Genomic DNA, 24,233 nt, shown 5'->3' with positions numbered 1-24,233 from the left:
TGTATCATGTTTAGATACTCACTCGTCACAATACATCATGTTTAGATACTTTCTCGTCACAATGTATCATGTTTAGATACTCACTGGTCACAATGTATCATGTTTAGATACTCACTCGTCACAATGTATCATGTTTAGATACTCACTCGTCACAATACATCATGTTTAGATACTGTCTCGTCACATTGTATCATGTTAAGATACTCACTCGTCAAAATGTATCATGTTAAGATACTGTCTCGTCACAATGTATCATGTTTAGATATTGTCTCGTCACAATGTATCATGTTTAGATACTCACTCGTCACAATACATCATGTTTAGATACTCACTCGTCACAATACATCATGTTTAGATACTGTCTCGTCACATTGTATCATGTTAAGATACTCACTCGTCAAAATGTATCATGTTAAGATACTGTCTCGTCACAATGTATCATGTTTAGATACTGTCTCGTCACAATGTATCATGTTTAGATACTGTCTCGTCACAATGTATCATGTTTAGATACTGTCTCGTCACAATGTATCATGTTAAGATACTGTTTCGTCACAATACATCATGTTTAGATACTGTCTCGTCGCAATGTATCATGTTTAGATACTCACTCGTCAAAATGTATCATGTTAAGATACTCACTGGTCACAATGTATCATGTTTAGATACTCGCTCGTCACAATACATCATGTTAAGATACTGTCTCGTCACAATGTATCATGTTAAGATAATCACTGGTCACAATGTATCATGTTAAGATACTCACTGGTCACAATGTATCATGTTTAGATACTCACTCGTCACAATGTATCATGTTTAGATACTCACTCGTCACAATGTTTTATGTTAAGATACTCACTCGTCACAATACATCATGTTTAGATACTGTCTCCTCACAATGTATCATGTTGAGATACTGTCTCGTCACAATGTATCATGTTTAGATACTGTCTCGTCACAATGTGTCATGTTAAGATACTCACTCTTCACAATGTATCATGTTAAGATACTGTCTCGTCACAATGTATCATGTTTAGATACTCTTTCGTCACAATGTATCATGTTAAGATACTCTTTCGTCACAATGTATCAAGTTTAGATACTCTCTCGTCACAATGTATCATGTGAAGATACTCACTCGTCACAATGTATCATGTTTAGATACTCTTTCGTCACAATGTATCAAGTTTAGATACTCTCTCGTCACAATGTATCATGTGAAGATACTCACTGGTCACAATGTATCATGTTTAGATACTCTTTCGTCACAATGTATCATGTTTAGATACTCTTTCGTCATCGTCACAATGTATCATGTTTAGATACTCACTCGTCACAATGTATCATGTTTAGATACTCTCTCGTCACAATGTATCATGTTTAGATACTCTCTCGTCACAATGTATCATGTTTAGATACTCTTTCGTCACAATGTATTATGTTAAGATACTCACTCATCACAATGTATCATGTTTAGATACTCACTCGTAACAATGTATCATGTTTAGATACTCTCTCGTCACAATGTATCATGTTTAGATACTCTCTCGTCACAATGTATCATGTTTAGATACTGTCTCGTCACAATGTATCATGTTTAGATACTGTCTCCTCACAATGTATCATGTTTAGATACTCTTTCGTCAAAATGTATCATGTTTAGATACTCTTTCGTCACAATGTATCATGTTTAGATACTCTTTCGTCACAATGTATCAAGTTTAGATACTCTCTCATCACAATGTATCATGTTTAGATACTCACTCGTTACAATACATCATGTTTATATACTGACTCGTCACAATGTATTATGTTAAGATACTCACTCGTCACAATGTATCATGTTAAGATACTCACTGGTCACCATGCATCATGTTAAGATACTCACTGGTCACAATGTATCATGTTAAGATACTCACTGGTCACAATGTATCATGTTTAGATACTCTTTCGTCACAATGTATCATGTTTAGATACTCTTTCGTCACAATGTATCAAGTTTAGATACTCTCTCGTCACAATGTATCATGTTTAGATACTGTCTCCTCACAATGTATCATGTTTAGATACTCTTTCGTCACAATGTATTATGTTAAGATACTCACTCGTCACAATGTATCATGTTTAGATACTCAGTCGTAACAATGTATCATGTTTAGATACTCTCTCGTCACAATACATCATGTTTAGATACTGACTCGTCACAATGTATTATGTTAAGATACTCACTCGTCACAATGTATCATGTTTAGATACTGTCTCGTCACAATAGTGTATGTAACAATAATAACACAGATCTCCGAAAAAAAAACAAGATTCAGAAATCAATTACAAAATAGGCAATCTTTATCATTTACAGATTCATAGAAATACATTATTATCATTTTTACCACAATACTTGGTGTTATTTCACTCTCAGATCACTGTATACATCATTAGTAGTATCTGAACTTCCGGTCTTTCGAATGGTTGAAAAATGTTTTGAGAGCGAAAGAAATGTCCTATACAATGACCACTTGTTGTGTAACTTGTAAGGAGAACGACACGATACCATCGTAATCAGTAAGCTAGCTATATACCTCACGTCTCGTATTCCAAGCAGGAACGTGTGGAGCACATTTTGTAGTAATATGCATGGACTAGTTGTTCAGAGTGTAAAAGACACACATCATTCGGAGGGTCATGTGATAACGAACACAAAACAAGTTCCCTAGGGGATAAGCTGGTAATTGTCACAAAACAAGTCCTCTGGAGGGTCATGTGGTAACAGACACAAAACAAGTCCTCTGGAGGGTCATGTGGTAACAGACACAAAACAAGTCCTCTGGAGGGTCATGTGGTAACAGACACAAAACAAGTCCTCTGGAGGGTCATGTGGTAACAGACACAAAACAAGTCCTCTGGAGGGTCATGTGGTAACAGACACAAAACAAGTCCTCTGGAGGGTCATGTGGTAACAGACACAAAACAAGTCCTCCACAGAGTCAGTAAGTAATGGACACAACACAAGTCCTCTGGAGGGTAAGCTGGTAAATGACACAAAACAAGTCCTCCAGAGAGTCAGTAAGTAATGGACACAATACAAATCCTCTGGAGGGTAAGCTGGTAAATGACACAAAACAAGTCCTCCAGAGAGTCAGTAAGTAATGGACACAATACAAGTCCTCTGGAGGGTAAGCTGGTTACTGACACAAAACAAGTCCTCCACAGAGTCAGAAAGTAATGGACACAAGACAAGACCTCCACAGAGTAGGATGGTAAAAGACACAAGACAAGTCCTCCACAGAGTCAGCTAGTAACGGACACAACAGAAGTCCTCCACAGAGTCAGCTGGTAACGGACACAAGACAAGTCCTCCACAGAGTCAGCTAGTAATGGCCAAGTCCTCCAAGGAGTCAGCTGGTAACGGACACAAGACAAGTCCTCCAGGGAGTCAGCTGGTAATGGACACAAGACAAGTCCTCCAGGGAGTCAGCTGGTAATGGACACAAGACAAGTCCTCCACAGAGTCAGCTGGTAACGGACACAAGACAAGTCCTCCACAGAGTCAGCTAGTAATGGCCAAGTCCTCCAAGGAGTCACAACGGACACAAGACAAGTCCTCCAGGGAGTCAGCTGGTAATGGACACAAGACAAGTCCTCCAGGGAGTCAGCTGGTAATGGACACAAGACAAGTCCTCCACAGAGTCAGCTGGTAACGGACACAAGACAAGTCCTCCACAGAGTCAGCTAGTAACGGACACAAGAGAAGTCCTCCACAGAGTCAGCTAGTAACGGACACAAGAGAAGTCCTCCACAGAGTCAGCTAGTAACGGACACCTGAGAAGTCCTCCACAGAGTCAGCTAGTAATGGACACAAGAGAAGTCCTCCACAGAGTGAGCTAGTAACAGACACAAGACAAGTCCTCCACAGAGTCAGCTAGTAATGGACACAAGAGAAGTCCTCCACAGAGTCAGCTAGTAACGGACACAAGAGAAGTCCTCCACAGAGTCAGCTAGTAACAGACACAAGAGAAGTCCTCCACAGAGTCAGCTAGTAATGGACACAAGAGAAGTCCTCCAGGGAGTCATTAAGTAACGGACACAAGACAAGTCCTGCGAAAGTTCAACTACTAAGAGATAAAAACATGTCCTCCGGAGGGTGAACATTTTCTGAAGTGTAAGCTTGTAATCCAACACCAGTAAAACAAATGTGGATGGAAGTTTCTATATCACACACACTGGATACACTTATAAAACAAATAAGACATTGTTAAGAAGAAACTCTAGGTTTATTTCACACAAGAAGTTAATTTTACAAATAATCATATTCATGAAATAAAATGATACTTTTGCTCACAACTGTCTCATCCAGTCATATAATCAATGAATGTTACATACTTCTCAGTACTAATGTAAGGGATGACACACCTGTTTCCATCTGTAGTCACCAGTACCTTGTTACCATACTTTCAGCTTCAAAATTTATAAACAAATTCCCTACACACAGCATTTCTGTCAGGTTTTGTATATCAGTAAAGTACTGACATATTCGTGTCTGTTGCTATGCAGACTATTACAGAGATCATAAATGCGTGAGAGTAATTTACATGCTTTAGCTGTCTGTGCTATATAGTCAATACTTCAGGGAATACTTCTAATAGAATTTTAAAAATCTCAAACAACAGAAAACTAAACTACAGATATAACTGAGATTCGTCAAATGAGCAGTTTTTGTAATGTGAACTAATATATATACAAACAAATACACTCGCCCCTGTCTCACCAGAAAAATATCCCATCAGTTTAACTGTAAAAATCCCAACCCTGTTTCACTGTAAATATCCCACACCACTTTCACTGTTAAATCCCACATCACTTTCACTGTTAATATCCCACTCCGTTTCACTGTAAATATCCCACACCACTTTCACTGTAAATATCCCACTCCTGTTCCAATGTAAATATCCCACACCACTTTCACTGTAAATATCCCACTCCTGTTTTACTTTAAGTATCCCACTCCTGTTTCAATGTAAATATCCCATCCCCGTTTCACAGTAAATATCCCACACCATTTTCACTGTAAATATCCCACACCACTTTCACTGTAAACATTCCACACCACTTTCACAGAATATATCCCACATCATTTTCACCAGAAATATCCCAAATCACTATATCTGGAAACATCCCGCATCACTTAAACTGGAAATATCCCTGCTCCCATTTGATGAAATACCTTCTGTTTACAAGAAATCCAGCAAAGTCAAATTCCAGCTTTCCAATTTTCGTCAAAACAAGATATTTAGCAGAAAACATATCAGAAAATTGAATCAACAATTTTTATCCCATTAATGACAGATACAAGAGGAAATTCCACTAAAAAACAAATAAGCACCAAAGAAAATGTAATGACAAGGAATTAGGCCCAAAAGTAAACCAATGTGTGATGGACAGAGGGACAGACGAGAAATAAATCAACAGCCATTTTATGGCATGGATCAAAACTACGATGGAAATGAACTGATAGAACACCACAAACGAGATCATTTCTATGAGCATGGAGTGTTAGCCTTAAAGGGTAGTGATGTGACAATATGGAACATTGTGCTGATGTTTGTAAATAAACTATTCATTTTATAGTTACATCTCTAACTAATTTCATCTTCCTTATTTTCTTGATCCCAGAGAAGCCATTAACACATTTCCTGAACAAAATCTTTTTTCCTGTGATTCCTTACAATTAACCTAAGATTTCGGGCTACTTTTTTCCTGTGATTCCTTACAATTAACCTAAGATTTCGGGCTACTTTTTTCCTGTGATTCCTTACAATTAACCTAAGATTTCGGGCTACTTTTTTCCTGTGATTCCTTACAATTAACCTAAGATTTCGGGCTACTTTTTTCCTGTGATTCCTTACAATTAATCTAAGATTTCAGGCTACTTTTTTCCTGTGATTCCTTACAATTAACCTAAGATTTCAGGCTACTTTTTTCCTGTGATTCCTTACAATTAACCTAAGATTTCGGGCTACTTTTTTCCTGTGATTCCTTACAATTAACCTAAGATTTCGGGCTACTTTTTTCCTGTGATTCCTTACAATTAACCTAAGATTTCAGGCTACTTTTTTCCCATTTTTTTGTTGTAACTTGACTGAATCAAAAACTTGTTTGATGGATAGTCAGTCTTCCAAAACTAACATCAAAAGACATGCTTGCACAGAACACTTCCCTATGTTTAAACATTCACATTTTATTCTTTTGGTCCAGATAACAGTTAGTACATCAAACAAAGCCATAATCACACAAGAAAACAGAAAAAAAATTTTTTTTTTTTTTTAAAATAAAAAAAGGGATAAATCATACCAACATCTAAATACATATCATGGAACTGATCACAGTAACACCTGTCTGGTTATAAAGAGGAGAAAGTCAAATATTACAATTCTGAATCATCACCAACACACCAAACCAACAAAGAACTGAAACTTCTCTGTTTCTTCACTCTTCATATCAGTAAAACTATTTATTTGTTTTTCTTATTTCAAAGAAAATGTAAATGATTGAATTCTTCATGGATTATTAGAAGTACCGTTTTCTTCACACCTTTAGTTCAACATTACATATAACTGTACATAATTTAGGTATTATTTAATTTCAAATATTGTTCAAGAGAATAAACATAGTTTAAAGACTGTACATGCCAATATGGTAAACATTCTATATCCAAAGAAATTTTACATCCTCAATACAAGTAGAGAACGGTCGAACCGAATTCTACATAATCTTTGTCAAGCTGCCTCAGGGCTGCAGGTTTACAGTATACACAATCTTTGTCAAGCTGCCTCAGGGCCGCAGGTTTACAGTATACATAATCTTTATCAAGCTGCCTCAGGGCTGCAGGTTTACAGTATACACAATCTTTGTCAAGCTGCCTCAGGGCTGCAGGTTTACAGTATACACAATCTTTGTCAAGCTGCCTCAGGGCTGGGAAAGTTCAGAGCTAGGTTACATGTATGTAAGTTTCCAGTACTTTAATACTACATGTTATGTTTATGGATGGTCAGGTGGTGCAGTGGTAGCACACTTGCCTTTCACCTAACCGTCCGGGGTTCAAATCCTGAAAAGGACATAAAAAGGTATGGAAAGACCAGCCCGAATATATGTGGGTTTTCCCTGGGTACTCCAGTTTCCTCCCACAGTAACACCTCCCATGTGCTTCCATCCAGGCCAACAAGAGTGACTGATATAAGCTGAAAGCTTGTTTCACAATTGTTGTAAAATAGATAAAGTTTATATATATTAGATGTAAATAGAAATATTTCTCACCTTGTGTTTTATGAATCTGTCATTATACCACAGAATCAGCATTTTGATGTTATGTAGGCTTCATAAATGTATCTTTCAATGCCAAAGACCAGTCAAAGGGAAATTCTCTGTTGTCCTTGAAATCAGCCCACTTTTGGACAAATACTAAACTCTTGTTTCTGTGAGTTAACTCTTTCTGAAAATTCATCGTTGCTCTTAAGTTTGGAAACAAGGTACAACTGATCTTGGTTGCCAATCTTGAACACACTTTTAAAGAATCTTATATATAAAGCATTAAATGTTTGTTAGATAATCCATATTTACAAATACTGCAAATAAAAAAAATATCTTTGTATAGGTTACATAATTAATCACATCACGTATTACCAGTTACACTGTTTAGTAGTAGATCCATTAGCTCTATTTGTATCAGTTTTCCTTCCTGTATATGATTCCTAATTCTAGTGACTTTCTTTAAACTTTCCACAAAGTGCTATTAATAAAAAACAAAGAAAAAAAACAAGATGTCCAATGGGTCTGCATCGCTCATCCGGCTCATTAAGCTATTCAGATATTTAATAAAGAAATTAATTAAAATTAATTAATTTAATTTCTGACATAATTTCCCTATTGGGTCCCACCCTTGTTGTAAACTTGGCCATTAGGGCTAGGTGAGCTTTATAAAAAAAATGGAGGGATGCATTTCATATAACTATTTAAAAGAAAAAGATCCCACATAAAAGAGTGTTGATTGGTAAATTACAGTCACTTAATAGCTGGGTACATGGGAAGTATACTAAAACCAATCATAACACAGATCAACACAATGCTACACTCTTTAAGTTGTGAAATTTTACAGAGTTGTAAATAATCAGAATTCATGGTTCTAATACATGTTCATAAGGCTATCTGTATACTTATCATTATAATTATTTTCTGATTATGTGAGGTCTTAATTCTCCTCAACAGCTTAGGTCACGTGACAACAATAACAGACACAACCATGACATTAAAAATTATGAACAGACTGTCATTTCTCTGACTAATACACCAACACCACACATTAATGTCTGATTATAATGCTGAAGAGTTTAGTACATATGTATATGATAAAATCAACGAATACTATTCTGACTTGAACTGTGAATGTTTCACTGAGTAGTGAAATTACATTTTCCAATTTTAAACTTATTTATTGGAATTAACATTCAGTATAACGACCCTTGACCTTTCAGCAGACTAGCCATGTTAAGTTAGTCCTGCATCCTGTTTCCTGCTTCATCAGTTTGTGCTGATTGAAACATCAATGAAGTGGGTCTTGCCTGTGTTACCTTAGTTTCATCATAAGACTACTTCACCACTGTAAAACATGACATAGAAGAACATATGTTCTACTTGATGGTCCAGTAGTGAAGTGGATGAACCACTCAACTGTGGTGACCAGGGTATGATTTCCTTATCGATTGTAAAAAGGTCTGAGGTCACCTGCCAGACAACAATATATACCTAAAACAAACACAGATGATTGTAAATCACAAACAAGATTATCACTCTAATACTGGACTGGTATATATCTGATTGAAAGGAAAATTGGTAAAGCATGATCAAGTTCTAACTCCCCCCCCCAAAAAAAAAATTAAAATACTGAAAAAATTGAACAGCATCATTCAAGTCCAAGGGAAGCGTACCTAAGTTAAACTTACCATACCTGCCAAATTTTCAAAATTCTCATGGGGGAAAAAATGTGTGAACGATACTTTAGACTCGCCAGGAAATCTTGTGCATCATGATGTTTGTCACAAAAGAAAAATTAATTAATGTATATTTAATCAATACATCTAGATAATTTTAAATTGATAAAGTGCATTCTCTACTATACTATAACAATGAAAAATTATCTGCATTTTGTATGTAAGGTTCAAGTTGGAATTTATTCATTTAAATTCTCAGTATTCACTGAACTCACCCAATATAACAGATATTAAAATTAGTGATCATCTGTTTGGTTGTAAGTAAGGATATATATTTTCAAATGTGATGCACTTGAAAGAATTTGTTTAATTGACAACAGGAAAAAATCATATTAATCATCTTATGAAATTCTAAGCTGTCATTTTATCAACATAAAAGTCTTACAAGTTCAGTACTTACAACCCAGCTAACCATTCACAACTTAAACTTACAAGTCTAGTGTCTGACATAACAGCCAACCTAAAGTACATTACTTACAAGTCTGGTGTCTAACATAACAGGCAACCGAAAGTACATTACTTACAAGTCTAGTGTCTGACATAACAGCCAACCTAAAGTACATTAAACTTACAAGTCTGGTGTTTAACATAACAGGCAACCTGAAGTACATTAAACTTACAAGTCTAGTGTTTAAAATAACAGGCAACCTGAAGTACATTAAACTTACAAGTCTAGTGTTTAAAATAACAGGCAACCTGAAGTACATTAAACTTACAAGTCTAGTGTTTAAAATAACAGGCAACCTGAAGTACATTAAACTTACATGTCTAGTGTTTAACATAACAGGCAACCTGAAGTACATTAAACTTACAAGTCTAGTGTCTAACATAACAGGCAACCTGAAGTACATTACTTACAAGTCTAGTGTTTAACACCCAAGCCAAACTTTAGTAAGTTAAACTTACAAGTCTAGTGTTTAACACCCAAGCCAAACTTTAGTAAGTTAAACTTACAAGTCTAGTGTCTAACATAACAGGCAACCTGAAGTACATTACTTACAAGTCTAGTGTTTAACACCCAAGCCAAACTTTAGTAAGTTAAACTTACAAGTCTGGTTTCAAATACATTAAAATGTTTTGATTGATGAATGTGTATATAAGAAAGCGAATGGAAGAGATTTTGTACAAAGATATGTTATCATATGCTGCACACAATGTTCTGTGTCCACCAATGTCTCCTTTCCTTTAAGCAATCTATCATCACTTTCACATCACATCCCACTGTATATATAAGAATTTTTTTGTGAGGACATGACAACCTCATCATGGCTCACATTATCACTATCCTTTCACAGATTGCCCCTTTCTGCTTGCTCCAGTTCAATAGCTTCAAACAGCGACTTGAAGTTTCCAGCTCCAAATCCCTGAAATAGTAAAACAAAAGTGTTTATTAAATCATCAATTCATAGTCATATGATAGCATGAAATAAAGACCAACTTGAACATTCTGGGGACTGAGGGCTTGTTTAGTATACCATACACATCCTTATCTCCTAGACATACTGTTACAGGCCCCTGTGATAGTATACCATACACATCCTTATCTCCTAGAAATACTGTTACAGGCCCCTGTGACAGTATACCATACACATCCTTATCTCCTAGAAATACTGTTACAGGCCCCTGGGATAGTATAACATACAAGCTCTCATCCCCTAGAAACACTGTTTAAGGCCCCTGTGGTTTACATGATATGAAAGCCTAATACTTGATTTGAACGAAGCTAACAAGCATACTGAGTATTGGTAAATTACTACATGATGGTCCTCACATACTATTGATGATAATATTGTAATAATCTATAAAGATGGCGCAGTTTAGCATAAATTTGGAAAAAAAAACAAAAAACAATATGATTAGTGAGTAACCGATTATAAAGAACAGTTGACCTAGACCCAACAACTCAAATTTTGTCAGAGGGACTGGTGGAAGGACAGAAAATCATAGTTCCCCCTCAGTTTCACAGGCAGCAGACTAATAATGTGAAATCCTTCTAAATCCAACTCTTTCATTTATCAAATAATTACGTCTCAAAACACCTCATGAGATTTCTACTGGTGGAGAGACCTCCAAACTCTCAACATGTGAATCACATTCATAACTATGCACTCATATGTACTTCTCAGATGTTGAAAAATCTGAATGATAATCATTTCTAATGTCCTGATGTTCTTCAAATATTATTTCAGCATTTTTCAGCACTTGATTATCTCTGTGTAAATGTAAATTAGGAGAATTCTTAAAAAAAATCAATTTATAAACAGAATGACAATTATTGTCAATATTTTCAAAAGTAATTAACTCTCCACAGTAGCTATATACTAACACTGTTGTTGTGTTTCCCCATATACCACAGTTGCTATATACTAACACTGTTGTTGTGTTTCCCCCTATACCACAGTAGCTATATACTAACACTGTTGTTGTTTCGCCCCCTATACCACAGTAGCTATATACTAACACTGTTGTTGTGTTGCCCCTATACCACAGTAGCTATATACTAACATTGTTGTTGTGTTGCCCCTATACCACAGTAGATATATACTAACACTGTTGTTGTGTTGCCCCCTATACCACAGTAGCTATATACTAACACTGTTGTTGTGTTTCCCCCTATACCACAGTAGCTATATACTAACACTGTTGTGTTTCCCCCTATACCACAGTAGCTATATACTAACACTGTTGTGTCTCCCCCTATACCACAGTAGCTATATACTAACACTGTTGTTGTGTTCCCCCTATACCACAGTAGTTATATACTAACACTGTTGTTGTGTTGCCCCTATACCACAGTAGCTATATACTAACACTGTTGTTGTGTTTCCCCCTATACCACAGTAGCTATATACTAACACTGTTGTTGTGTTTCCCCCTATACCACAGTAGCTATATACTAACACTGTTGTTGTGTTTCCCCCTATACCACAGTAGCTATATACTAACACTGTTGTTGTGTTGCCCCTATACCACAGTAGTTATATACTAACACTGTTGTGGTGTTGCCCCTATACCACAGTAGTTATATACTAACACTGTTGTTGTGTCGCCCCCTATACCACAGTAGATATATACTAACACTGTTGTTGTGTTGCCCCTATACCACAGTAGTTATATACTAACACTGTTGTTGTGTTCCCCCTATACCACAGTAGCTATATACTAACACTGTTGTTGTATTGCCCCTATACCACAGTAGCTATATACTAACACTGTATTTGCGTTGCCCCTATACCACAGTAGCTATATACTAACACTGTTGTTGTGTCGCCCCCTATACCACAGTAGCTATATACTAACACTATTGTTGTTTCCCCCTATACCACAGTAGCTATATACTAACACTGTTGTTGTGTTGCCCCTATACCACAGTAGATATATACTATATACTATATACTAACACTGTTGTTGTGTTGCCCCTATACACTGTATATACTAACATTGTTGTTGTGTTGCTCCGTATACCACATTAGTTATATACTAACACTGTTGTTGTGTTGCTCCGTATACCACAATAGATATATACTAACACTGTTGTTGTGTCGCCCCCTATACCACAGTAGCTATATACTAACACTGTTGTTGTGTTGCCCCCTATACCACAGTAGTTATATACTAACACTGTTGTTGTGTCACCCCCTATACCACAGTAGCTATATACTAACACTGTTGTTGTGTCGCCCCCTATACCACAGTAGTTATATACTAACACTGTTGTTGTGTTTCCCCCTATACCACAGTAGCTATATACTAACACTGTTGTTGTGTTGCCCCTATACCACAGTAGCTATATACTAACACTGTTGTTGTGTTTCCCCCTATACCACAGTAGCTATATACTAACACTGTTGTTGTGTTGCCCCTATACCACAGTAGCTATATACTAACACTGTATTTGTGTTGCCCCTATACCACAGTAGCTATACACTAACACTGTTGTTTCCCCCTATACCACAGTAGCTATATACTAATACTGTTGTTGTGTTGCCCCTATACCACAGTAGTTATATACTAACACTGTTGTTGTGTTCCCCCTATACCACAGTAGCTATATACTAATACTGTTGTTGTGTTGCCCCTATACCACAGTAGCTATATACTAATACTGTTGTTGTGTTGCCCCTATACCACAGTAGTTATATACTAACACTGTTGTTGTGTTCCCCCTATACCACAGTAGCTATATACTAATACTGTTGTTGTGTTGCCCCTATACCACAGTAGTTATATACTAACACTGTTGTTGTGTTCCCCCTATACCACAGTAGATATATACTAACACTGTTGTTGTGTCGCTGAATGACCTCCAGGAAAAGTGTTGGTCTGTCCTGCATCATCCTTGTGAAGATCTGTAGAAGGTAGCCATTCTCATCGAAGTCAACCAAGATCCTTAGCTTCTGTAGCTGTAACAATAAGTCTTCTTAGTATCACAAATAACAATAATAGTTTATTATTAGGCAATTTACTGAAATTACAGTAATATTTGACATAGTGATCAGATATCAAGTTTTCCTAACAAAGCCAATACGTACAGTATCCATGTTTTCGGTGACCTTGATATTGGAGTGCTTTAACCTCTCTCTAAGGTTATCATAATACTTCATAGGAATCTCGAGAAATTCCTGACCACGAGCTTTCATACGTGATACCTGAAAAAAAATTACATTTCAATTAGTCCTGGACATTTTCAGTATCTTAATTTCCTGGGTATGGCATTTATTTTTCAATTTTCAGTTCTGATGAAATCAGACGAGTCACACAGAACATCAAATCAGTAACATGTTTCCGAGATAATGTAAATACTGTTAGCAGCTTTGTTAAATGTTAGGACATATCACAATCAAAATATGGAAAAGCAAATTGATTTTACATTTTCAAATTAACACATCTGTAAAAACGATGTTTTTCATTACTCATTCAACATTAAAACTCGTCATTAAATTCAATATTCAACCTGGTAAAAATTTTTTTATTGTTTTCCATATCAGTACAAGTTATGACTATGGAAGATCTCTAGGGAAATTCACTACTAATGTATGGTTTGTAGGGAAATTCATGACTAACATACAGTTTCTATGATGTTGTCTGTGTTCATTGCTATGTGCTGTACTCCAGCTCCTCCGTTGAAGTCCACGTATTCCTACGAGCAAACAAACAAAACAAGACCAGTTATGAGATTTACAACATAAACTTCAAGAAAAGTCTTTAATTGGCTCATAGCACAGGTTCAATACGCATCTTAAATAGGACAATACAACACCGTAATGAAATACACATTTTTGGTTTTACTGGTTTAAAGGTCACTGGCAACAATATTTTGTATATATCCAAATTTTGACATAGATATCCCCACTCGATTTGGTTGTAGCCGAGGTTGTTCGGCTGCAGGTGAGTCTGACTACCTGTTCACGGTTTGGCTTTCTGTGAACTCTGTAATATCTGCCCAAAATGTTAATTAGAAAATATATATCAATTTCAGCTAGTGCTGACATCCTTTTCATGTTAGAAATATACCTTGACACCTTTACACTCCTGGACACAGGTGTGTGTAAATACTCACCACCAGGTCACATTACGTCACATTTAATCGTATATTTTCATACTGAGGCTAAGCAGACTTAGAGATCGGATATTGTACCATTATTATAGACTCTACTGTAAACTATTACGTATATCAGAATAAAATTAGATAACATTGATTATTTCATTTAAAAATTCTGACAGAATACTTATATATTCTTTCAATTACACATTTACGTATTTCATGATTATAGTATATAATAAAACCTTTACTGATGGTGGGGAAGGATAGCAGAGATAGATTCCTGCTCACTGGATGCATTTATGAAGTGTCCTAAGCTATCTTTGAAAACAGTTCAGCAAATACATTGGTTTTACAGTTAATACCAGACTTCACAGTAACTATTGATTTACATCTCCTTGTTCTAGGATAACAATTGGCAAACACCAAGTGATAATTATATGATACATCTATATTTACACATTTAATGCACAACATGTGGAAGTTGTTGATGTTGTACAGCACGTGTGCATGTGTTACTGTGAAATTTGTACACTTTCATCGAAGATATAAAGTCCTGCTCTGTGTTTCTCTTTGTTTTTCTATCCCAGCTTACATGTGTACTTACTGCATTTTCTGTGAGGAATGGAGTGGAGTGTAGTAGGCATGGGGTGTACAAGATATAAGATTGATTTTTTGACAATCGTTTACAATAAGATGTATACAATTGTCAAGAGATAATGTTATATCTTAATACGCAGATAAAAAACACCAGAAGCAAATCCAAACAGCTTAACACTATGTATTTACTGACAAGCATGAAAGTAGTTAGATACATCACAGAATCCAAGATGAAAGCAAACTGGAAGCTGAAATAGTAATTCATTTTTATGCATTACAAAATTTGCCAGTAAGCATAAAAATTTCCCCACGGGTAGGTGTTTACTTACGTAGACCTGGGCACTTTAGACTTAACAGCAAGGAATAATGTGATGAATATTGCATTTCATAAACACATTATGTTTAGATTAAAAGGAATTTTCTTTTATTTTTGAGATCTGAATAAAATCCGAAAAATAGTAAAAGACGGTTCCCATCACTGCAGAGAGTACAAAACCCTTAATTTATATAGAATGATAATGTCTTCAGATACACGAAAGTTGTCGCATATGTAAATATAGATGTGCAGTGAATAAATAGAAGTTAAAATAAGTTACAATCGCCTTTCATCAAAATACTGTATGTCTATAATCTATGCTGGCATCGGACAAGCTAGAATATGATTTATTGCACAAATTATCTGGTGTTTAGTTAGCTACCTTGAGGCTCAAACTCTTCTGGTCTGATAACAAACTTTACATCTGCTGGACAGACTTACTAAATCAAATACAGCCGATGTACAGTCTTCATAAACATTACTGATAAATATGTGTCTGATGACGGATTTGAAGTCACAAATGATCAACAAAGGGAAAGAACTCTAGATGTTTTAACTGTTGACATTGTTTACAGGTAGATACAGTGCTACCTGTACACCGGGCAATACACCAATCAATTTTTTAAGATATTATCTCATGATTTTTCATGCAAAAGTAACTTTTTATTTGTATTGTCGGTGATCTTTAACACAACTTCATATGGAACTGTTCTTCATTTCTATGGATTGCTACAGATATATACAGATATAAGGTAATGATACAGATTAATGAATCCTCTATAATGATACAGATAAATGAATCCTCTATAATGATACAGATTAACAAATCCTCTATAATGATACAGATTAACAAATCCTCTATAATGATACAGATTAATGAATCCTCTATAATGATACAGATTAATGAATCCTCTACAATGATACAGATTAACCAATCCTCTATAATGATACAGATTAACGAATCCTCTATCATGATTCAGATTAACGAATCCTCTATAATGATACAGATTAACAAATCCTCTATAATGATACAGATTAACCAATCCTCTATAATGATACAGATTAACAAATCCTCTATCATGATTCAGATTAACGAATCCTCTGTCAGTTTTACACACCTGAATCTGACTTTTCCTCCTTCCTGTGGCTGGCTCGTTGATGGGCATCTTGATGGTTTCCTCATAGTTAGTAACCACGATTGATCGTAAGGCTGAGTACTCTGTGTGTATCTGTTTGTCATCCACAGACCAGAATCTGTGGAACATCAGGTTTCTCTCATACCTACCAAATAACAAGTAAAACTTTTCATACTTACTAAATAATTGATAAACCTATCCTTCCTTCATTACTTACCATGTTTAAATGATATCAGGACCAGCTAACTGTTTCCATGACCACCAAGAAGTTTTTATCATCTGGATCAATTTTCAGGTTTTTAAATTCACATTATATAGGAGTCTGTCTATAAATATCCAGTGTAAACCCAGAGATTTTTTAAGTCACTTAAATTGAGGTAGAGATTTAACTTGTACATGACACTAATACACATCTGTACAAATTATGCCCATATATCTATTTCATTAAATAAATACTTTCATGTTTGCATATGTTTCAAAGTAAACTGAACACAAAGCTGTACATATATCATCACACACATTTAGTTTATAGTGTTATTTTTTATGATATTTGAATATAGGGTTAGTAGAATGAAATAGAAAAGAACATGTAAGACAAATGAACCTACCATTCTGCCACAGATACCATGTCATCTTCTGGCTGGTTTCCCACAATGTGGTCGATGAATTTCAAGTTTGTCTTTGGACTGAAAACAGTGATGCATAATGTATATTACGATAAAATAGATGTCATGAGGTTGCTTTGATATAAAGTAAAGTGCGACAAGATCAGTTGATTACAAATTTTAACCAAGTGTACAGAGATAAACAGTGACATATATATAGCAGTGTTCCCCATAACCCCAACCAAATTGAGTACAAGCCCCCCCCCCCCCCCAACCAAATTGGTAAAATTCAGTGACTTGTACCTCCCATTTACAAGCAGTCTCCTATATAAATACAATGTATATTGTGAGGGGTACATTCAGGGCTCTCGATCTGCCAGATTTGGGGCCGAATTCCCAATGCAAAATAGTATCTTTTTTTCCCAATACAGACCCCAAGTTTTCCCAATTCTAAGGAAAACACCATTATTTTTCCCAATTCAAAGGGCCCCCGGGCCCCAGTCCCAAAATGGGGTGTGAGAGCCCTGACATTGTACCCAAAGTTTCAAAAGACAAGAGGGGAACTTTGCAAATAGTGACATAATGTGAAATACTTAAAATATAGAGACTGACATAGGCATCTGATGATGGGCTTATTAGCAGTCCCCATTTTAAATGATCTTATCTCCATGTTAGATCCACATTAAAGGAACATTGTACCAAGTTTTCAGTCAATCTTTGGGGAAAATTGAACAAATCTGAGGCACAGAAACAACAAAGTTTACCTTAAACTTTCTGCCATCATTTAACAACCTAATGGAGACCTTATCAGATAGATTTTTTACATACTTCACATTGTCCCATCAGCCTTAATGCTAAATATGAAAAAAGGATTGAAAATGTTGCATCGTGAATTAGAGGTCACCTTTGAGTAAGTGTAGAAACAGATTATCAGGAATCAGAGGTCACCTTTGGGTAAGTGTAGAAACAGATTATCAGGAATCAGAGGTCACCTTTGAGTAAGTGTAGACACAGATTATCAGGAATCAGAGGCCAATTTAGAATACCAGGTAAGTGTAGAAACAGATTATCAGGAATCAGAGGTCACCTTTGAGTAAGTGTAGACACAGACTATAAGGAATCAGAGGCCAATTTAGAATACCAGGTAAGTGTAGAAACAGATTATCAGGAATCAGAGGTCACCTTTGAGTAAGTGTAGACACAGATTATCAGGAATCAGAGGTCACCTTTGAGTAAGTGTAGAAACAGATTATCAGGAATCAGAGGTCATCTTTCAGTAAGTGTAGACACAGATTATCAGGAATTAGAGGTCACCTTTCAGTAAGTGTAGACACAGATTATCAGGAATTAGAGGTCACCTTTCAGTAAGTGTAGACACAGATTATCAGGAATTAGAGGTCACCTTTCAGTAAGTGTAGACACAGATTATTAGGAATTAGAGGTCACCTTTCAGTAAGTGTAGACACAGATTATCAGGAATTAGAGGTCACCTTTCAGTAAGTGTAGACACAGATTATTAGGAATTAGAGGTCACCTTTCAGTAAGTGTAGACACAGATTATCAGGAATTAGAGGTCACCTTTCAGTAAGTGTAGACACAGATTATTAGGAATTAGAGGTCACCTTTCAGTAAGTGTAGACACAGATTATCAGGAATTCGAGGTCACCTTTCAGTAAGTGTAGACACAGATTATCAGGAATTAGAGGTCACCTTTCAGTAAGTGTAGACACAGATTATCAGGAATTAGAGGTCACCTTTCAGTAAGTGTAGACACAGATTATTAGGAATTAGAGGTCACCTTTCAGTAAGTATAGACACAGATTATCAGGAATCAGAGGCCACCTTTGAGTGAGCCTAGACACAGATTATTAATAACACCACTTGACCATGTTACCATCAAAGTGTTTGTATCAGGTCAGAAGTTTTTAGAGACCAGAAACACAACACATTTGACAAACTTACAGTAGGTCATTGAGCGGGTCCTTGAAAGTTGTGGCGCGATATCCCGGGAGGAAGACACCCTTGTATTTAGATCTATCCACAAAAGTGTGTGTCGTGTCCCCATAGGTTTTCACCATGGCTAATTTCACAGTGCCATCTTCATCAGTCTCTTCCCATGGTTCCTTGACCACAATAGCACCTCGCTCTATAGCTCGCTGTAAAAGGAACAACACACATTTATACCAGATATCAAATTGTATTTTCAATTACAGATCTTAAAAATAGTCCAAAATATTTAAGAGTAGATAAGAAATGACAATTAGGGGGATAGGGTCACTTATTTCGGTTTGTGAGAGAAATGTTTTTTGTAGGCTTGATGATTATCATACAGCAAAGATTTCTACCAAAACTAAAATGATATTGCATGTGTAACTGTGTATTAAATGCTAATTGTTTTCTTGTTCCTATAAACACCCTTCAAAATGACTTCAAAACAACAGAATTGTTTTCATGAACAAAAAAACTTGTCTTTCCTGAAAACAATCAGCCAATTTTCATATTTCAGGACATTTTCTATGGGTTGGTAATGTCAATAGAATGAATTTTTTACTACATAAACTTTTGAAGATTTGAGTGTGAGGTTTTGATGACTACTAAGTTATCTTCCTCAGACAAATGACCAGTGTGGAGCCTACAGACAAATGACCACTGTGGAGCCTACAGACAAATGACCATTGTGGAGCCTACAGACAAATGACCATTGTGGAGCCTACAGACAAATGACCACTGTGGAGCCTACAGACAAATGACCAGTGTGGAGCCTACAGACAAATGACCACTGTGGAGCCTACAGACAAATGACCAGTGTGGAGCCTACAGACAAATGACCACTGTGGAGCCTACAGACAAATGACCATTGTGGAGCCTACCGACAAATGACCACTGTGGAGCCTACAGACAAATGACCAGTGTGGAGCCTACAGACAAATGACCACTGTGGAGCCTACAGACAAATGACCACTGTGGAGCCTACAGACAAATGACCAGTGTGGAGCCTACAGACAAATGACCACTGTGGAGCCTACTAGCACTGATATGTGTTATAAGGGCTTTTATTCAAGCTAATGTTTATATTTGCATTAATTTGACATTTAACTAAGTGGTAAAGTTTACAATTACCTAATTACAATTACAATCCTATCATTTGCGGTAAAACTATACCTTCACATTCTTCACTTCTTGGAATCAAGACCTAAGGAACAACATATTGTTTCTTCCAGGAAAATATCAGATGTAAATAAGTCATGGTCGCCCTCCTTTTAGCACCTATACAGCTGTTTAAGAAAATTCCTGTTCTTAACTAACTTTTTCAAATAATCAACAGGAAACCATAGTGATGAAACATGAGACATCTCACCTTAAATATGGCGTCTAAATCTTCCACCTCGAAGGCGACGTCCTTGGCACTATCTCCATGTTTTACTAAATGATCGCCCATCTCTAAAAATAAAACCAGTTTTAGTTATACAGCTAATCAAACCCAGTAAGATTGCTAATGGATACTTCTGACTTATTCTTATAAATTGCTCCCTCCTCTCAAATTTGATTCTTAGATATTTCAAACTGCAGGGTTCGAAATTCCCTATATACAACTAGCAAAAATTCCAGCTAAAATCTGGTAATTGCTAGCTGGAAAATAATGTACTAGTAAAATTTTGCGAGTGGAAATGAACTATACCTAATCACTATTTTTTGACGAAACATCTGTCACAAAATGCCTTTCTCCGTCTGCCTTTAAATGTGTAAATAGGTTACAAAAGCTAAAGTGACATAGATTATCAATACATTCGGAATTCCTCCAGTTTTTCCCTTGATAGTTATGTGTAAACCGAATAAAAAGTTGTCTTGGAAAACTCTACGATTTCTGTCTGCTCATCATGTGAAATGCGACATATCAGCTATGATAACAAACTTTTTCAAAAGGAAAACATCTGACAGTGCTTGTGATGACCAAGACAATAGTCAAAAGCCGCAGCCTGGCCCTTCTGAAAAATAAATCGTCGAAATCGGAGAGCGTTTCTTCTGACGCTGCTGATATAAAATCACTGCCACAACAACGTGCATATACGGCCACGTTAAAAACAGTACGGAAATGAGAAAAAGAATTGAATATTATTCTAGGATACAACAAATCATCTAGTAACGATGTTGTTAATACAGTATGGCGCAATGACTGCCGAGAACACGGAAGATAGTTGTCTTGATAATAATTTATTGAAATGATCGTTTATGTGAACAATTTTTTAAATAATATAAATTTGGGTACAGTTACATTTATAAATGGATCTGATCATATGACAGTCAGATTAGATGTAGCTCATACATGAAAAAAAGAAAACTGATAAATTCAAAGTTATATAGATTTAAAATGTTGATACAGCTAGCAATCAGCCATTCTTATCCAATGTCTTGGATAACTTTTCCAATATCACTCAGTTCCTGAAAAACTCAATATAACAGTAAATAAAAGTCAAACCTATTCACCAAAAAATTGCTAGTTTGTTCATCATCTTTGCTAGTGGAAATTTTAGGCACTAGCAATGGTTTGCTAGTGCCTAAAACAGTTAATTTCGACCCCTGAAACTGGAATTGAATTTCATGCATTTGATTTATCAATTATTATTATGATTAGAAATGGCAAAAATTAGAAAGAAACACCCTCCTTTTCTGAAACAATATTGTAAACAGGTCTCTGTTATCCAGAAAACTTTTTGAAACTATATATTCTGATAATTTACATTTATCAAGTCTATAAAATATTGTCTTTGGCAGGAATATAACCTAGTCCAGGATAACCTTTCCGTTGTACAGTATTATAAATCAAAATGTTTTGAACAGTGAAAAGTTTATGATTGCGAGCTTATATTTGCAATAATCTACATGTACAATAAGAAAATAGAATTGTAATTGAAAAAAAAAAAAAAAAAAAAAAAAAAAAAAAAAAAAAAAATAAGTATGTTGACCTTTTGGTATGTTTGGCTGTAACATGGACTGAAACACAAAGACGATTTTGTTCTGGCGGACGACATGTGCTGCCATTTCACGACTACCAGTCTCCAGACCTTTGTAGGCAAGTAATTCAAATCCGAGCCTTGCACAGTAGTAGGACGCCGCCTACATAAGAAATACAGAGTAGTATAGAACACTGCCTTCAACACAAAAGTACATATATGTAAAAAATAAACAGCAGTATGACACCAAATTCAACCTTAATATCTATTGAAAAACATTTAAAAATTTCCTTCTGTTTTTCCAATTCCCACCCCCAACTCCACATACATGTAAATGTAACATTACTAAAACATCAAACAATTAAAAATGCAAGGAATATGAAAAAAAATACCAATTAAAAACAAACAAGGGAAAAAAGGAGAAACAAAAAGTAGACTTATTCCAACAAAATATTTTAACATCTTCCCTGGCTACGGTATATACCTATTAATATACAAGTGTGTAGGGAAATGACTGGAATGACTAATGTCGTCTGTGACTCTGTTCCTATATCCAGAAAGGAATACACGTGCATACAGTACAAATGTATAGTATTCTGTAACTTTATATAATTTACTAAGATCAGACTTTACCTGCTTGGCATTTCCAACCCAGAATGTGACATGATCGAAGCTGACAAATCTGCCTGATTCAGGCTGTAAAAATAGCAATCTTGTATATATGTTAATTTAAATATGAAAAAAAAAACATTTGTACAGTGATAATCACAAATGCAAATAGATAATACTAAACACAAAAGTCAACAACATACATTATTCATTAGACTGTCAGAGTTGAACTAATGACCCACTTTACTTCTCACAGCTGATTTATTGTATTGGTATAATGGTTTTTTTACGTGTATATTGTATAATTACATAACATTACATTACAGTCAACATAACGTGACGCTACCCAAAAAGTATTTACAATCCATCACGATAGATGTACAAGTATATTGTCATTCAAACCAATCACAACGTAAGGGAATTAACTCTCACAAAATTTAAGACGCGTCTACGTGTCCCATCAAGTATAGAATGCAACCGGAAGTATAATTGATGACTTATTTAGGGTATTAAAAGAAAAGAAATAATCCATTAGCTAAAATGGTAAAGGTTGTCAGTCCATGAAAACTGGTCAGAGATGTCTACAGTATCAATCTCATCCTGGTTGTTTTTGTTGACTCAGGTCAGATAAAATTGGACGTGAAAGTGCTGATCTATCCAATGTCACGTACCTTTTCGCCTTTGTCTGTATAGCTTGTCTGAAATTAGATAAACATATGATACTAAGCATGATGAAATATAATCTAAGATCGATCTAAATGGTTACTTGTGCCTAATAACAAAACAGTTTACAAAGTCAACACTCACCATCTTGTCCTTGAACGTGTGCCTCTGTTAGCAAATGTAACCACGTTTATGATTAGTTCCTTTTTATAGACACACCTCCAAATTGACTAATGGTAGCGATCGTTAGAAACTAATACTTTCCACACCCCCAAACAGAGGTGGCGACACTCGGAGTCCTGTCGTTTATGTAGTTGTAACGGACAGACCAGTCGTTTTCGTTTCTGGCCGTTTTCGCAGGCACGTTTTGACTGAAGAGGTCCAATATTAAATATATATATATTATAAATAGCAAATGATTGATAAATAATTTTCAGTACTGGGGTTTATTTGGTTTATTTATTCATAATGATAGGCTTGATCATATTCTTACAGAGCTTGGAAAAGTAATCCTGCGGCATTATCCTGTTTAAAGAGTAACTTACTAATTAATTCAGTCACATTTGTATGGTATATCTCTGTAATAACTGTTCCAGAGTCTTATGATGATTGTATTGTCAAACTTTCTGTTTTCAGCAAATTACAATAACATTCTAACTCAGAGTTGCATCATACTACTACAATGGTATTACACTTTGATTAATAATTTCCTGTTTCATGTATAAAAGAAAAAAAAATATTCATGCATTACCTTCATTATAGTAACGAC

The 24,233-nt window shown here is 35.6% G+C and overlaps 1 protein-coding gene across 1 annotated transcript; it reads right to left on the bottom strand.

Annotated features, from left to right (window-relative positions):
- Window positions 1-4,249: 4,249 nt before the first annotated feature.
- Window positions 4,250-23,619, bottom strand: LOC132555547 (4-hydroxyphenylpyruvate dioxygenase-like). Its single transcript, XM_060219898.1, has 12 exons — window positions 23,609-23,619; window positions 23,473-23,499; window positions 22,826-22,888; window positions 22,205-22,355; window positions 20,599-20,681; window positions 19,203-19,396; window positions 17,244-17,321; window positions 16,618-16,780; window positions 14,110-14,181; window positions 13,574-13,690; window positions 13,322-13,444; window positions 4,250-10,405 (listed from the first exon to the last, which is right to left on the bottom strand). The coding sequence occupies exons 1-12, from the start codon at window positions 23,609-23,611 to the stop codon at window positions 10,331-10,333; spliced, it is 1,149 nt and encodes a 382-aa protein (XP_060075881.1). The 5' UTR covers window positions 23,612-23,619; the 3' UTR covers window positions 4,250-10,330.
- Window positions 23,620-24,233: the final 614 nt, after the last annotated feature.

Source organism: Ylistrum balloti, unplaced genomic scaffold (genome assembly GCF_031769215.1).
Source record: "Ylistrum balloti isolate Yb309-2 unplaced genomic scaffold, AGI_CSIRO_Ybal_v1 Utg370504, whole genome shotgun sequence".
NCBI classification, from domain to species: domain Eukaryota; kingdom Metazoa; phylum Mollusca; class Bivalvia; order Pectinida; family Pectinidae; genus Ylistrum; species Ylistrum balloti.
The sequence above is the reverse complement of the archived record's forward strand: the minus strand, read 5'-3'. Positions and strand labels throughout refer to the sequence as shown.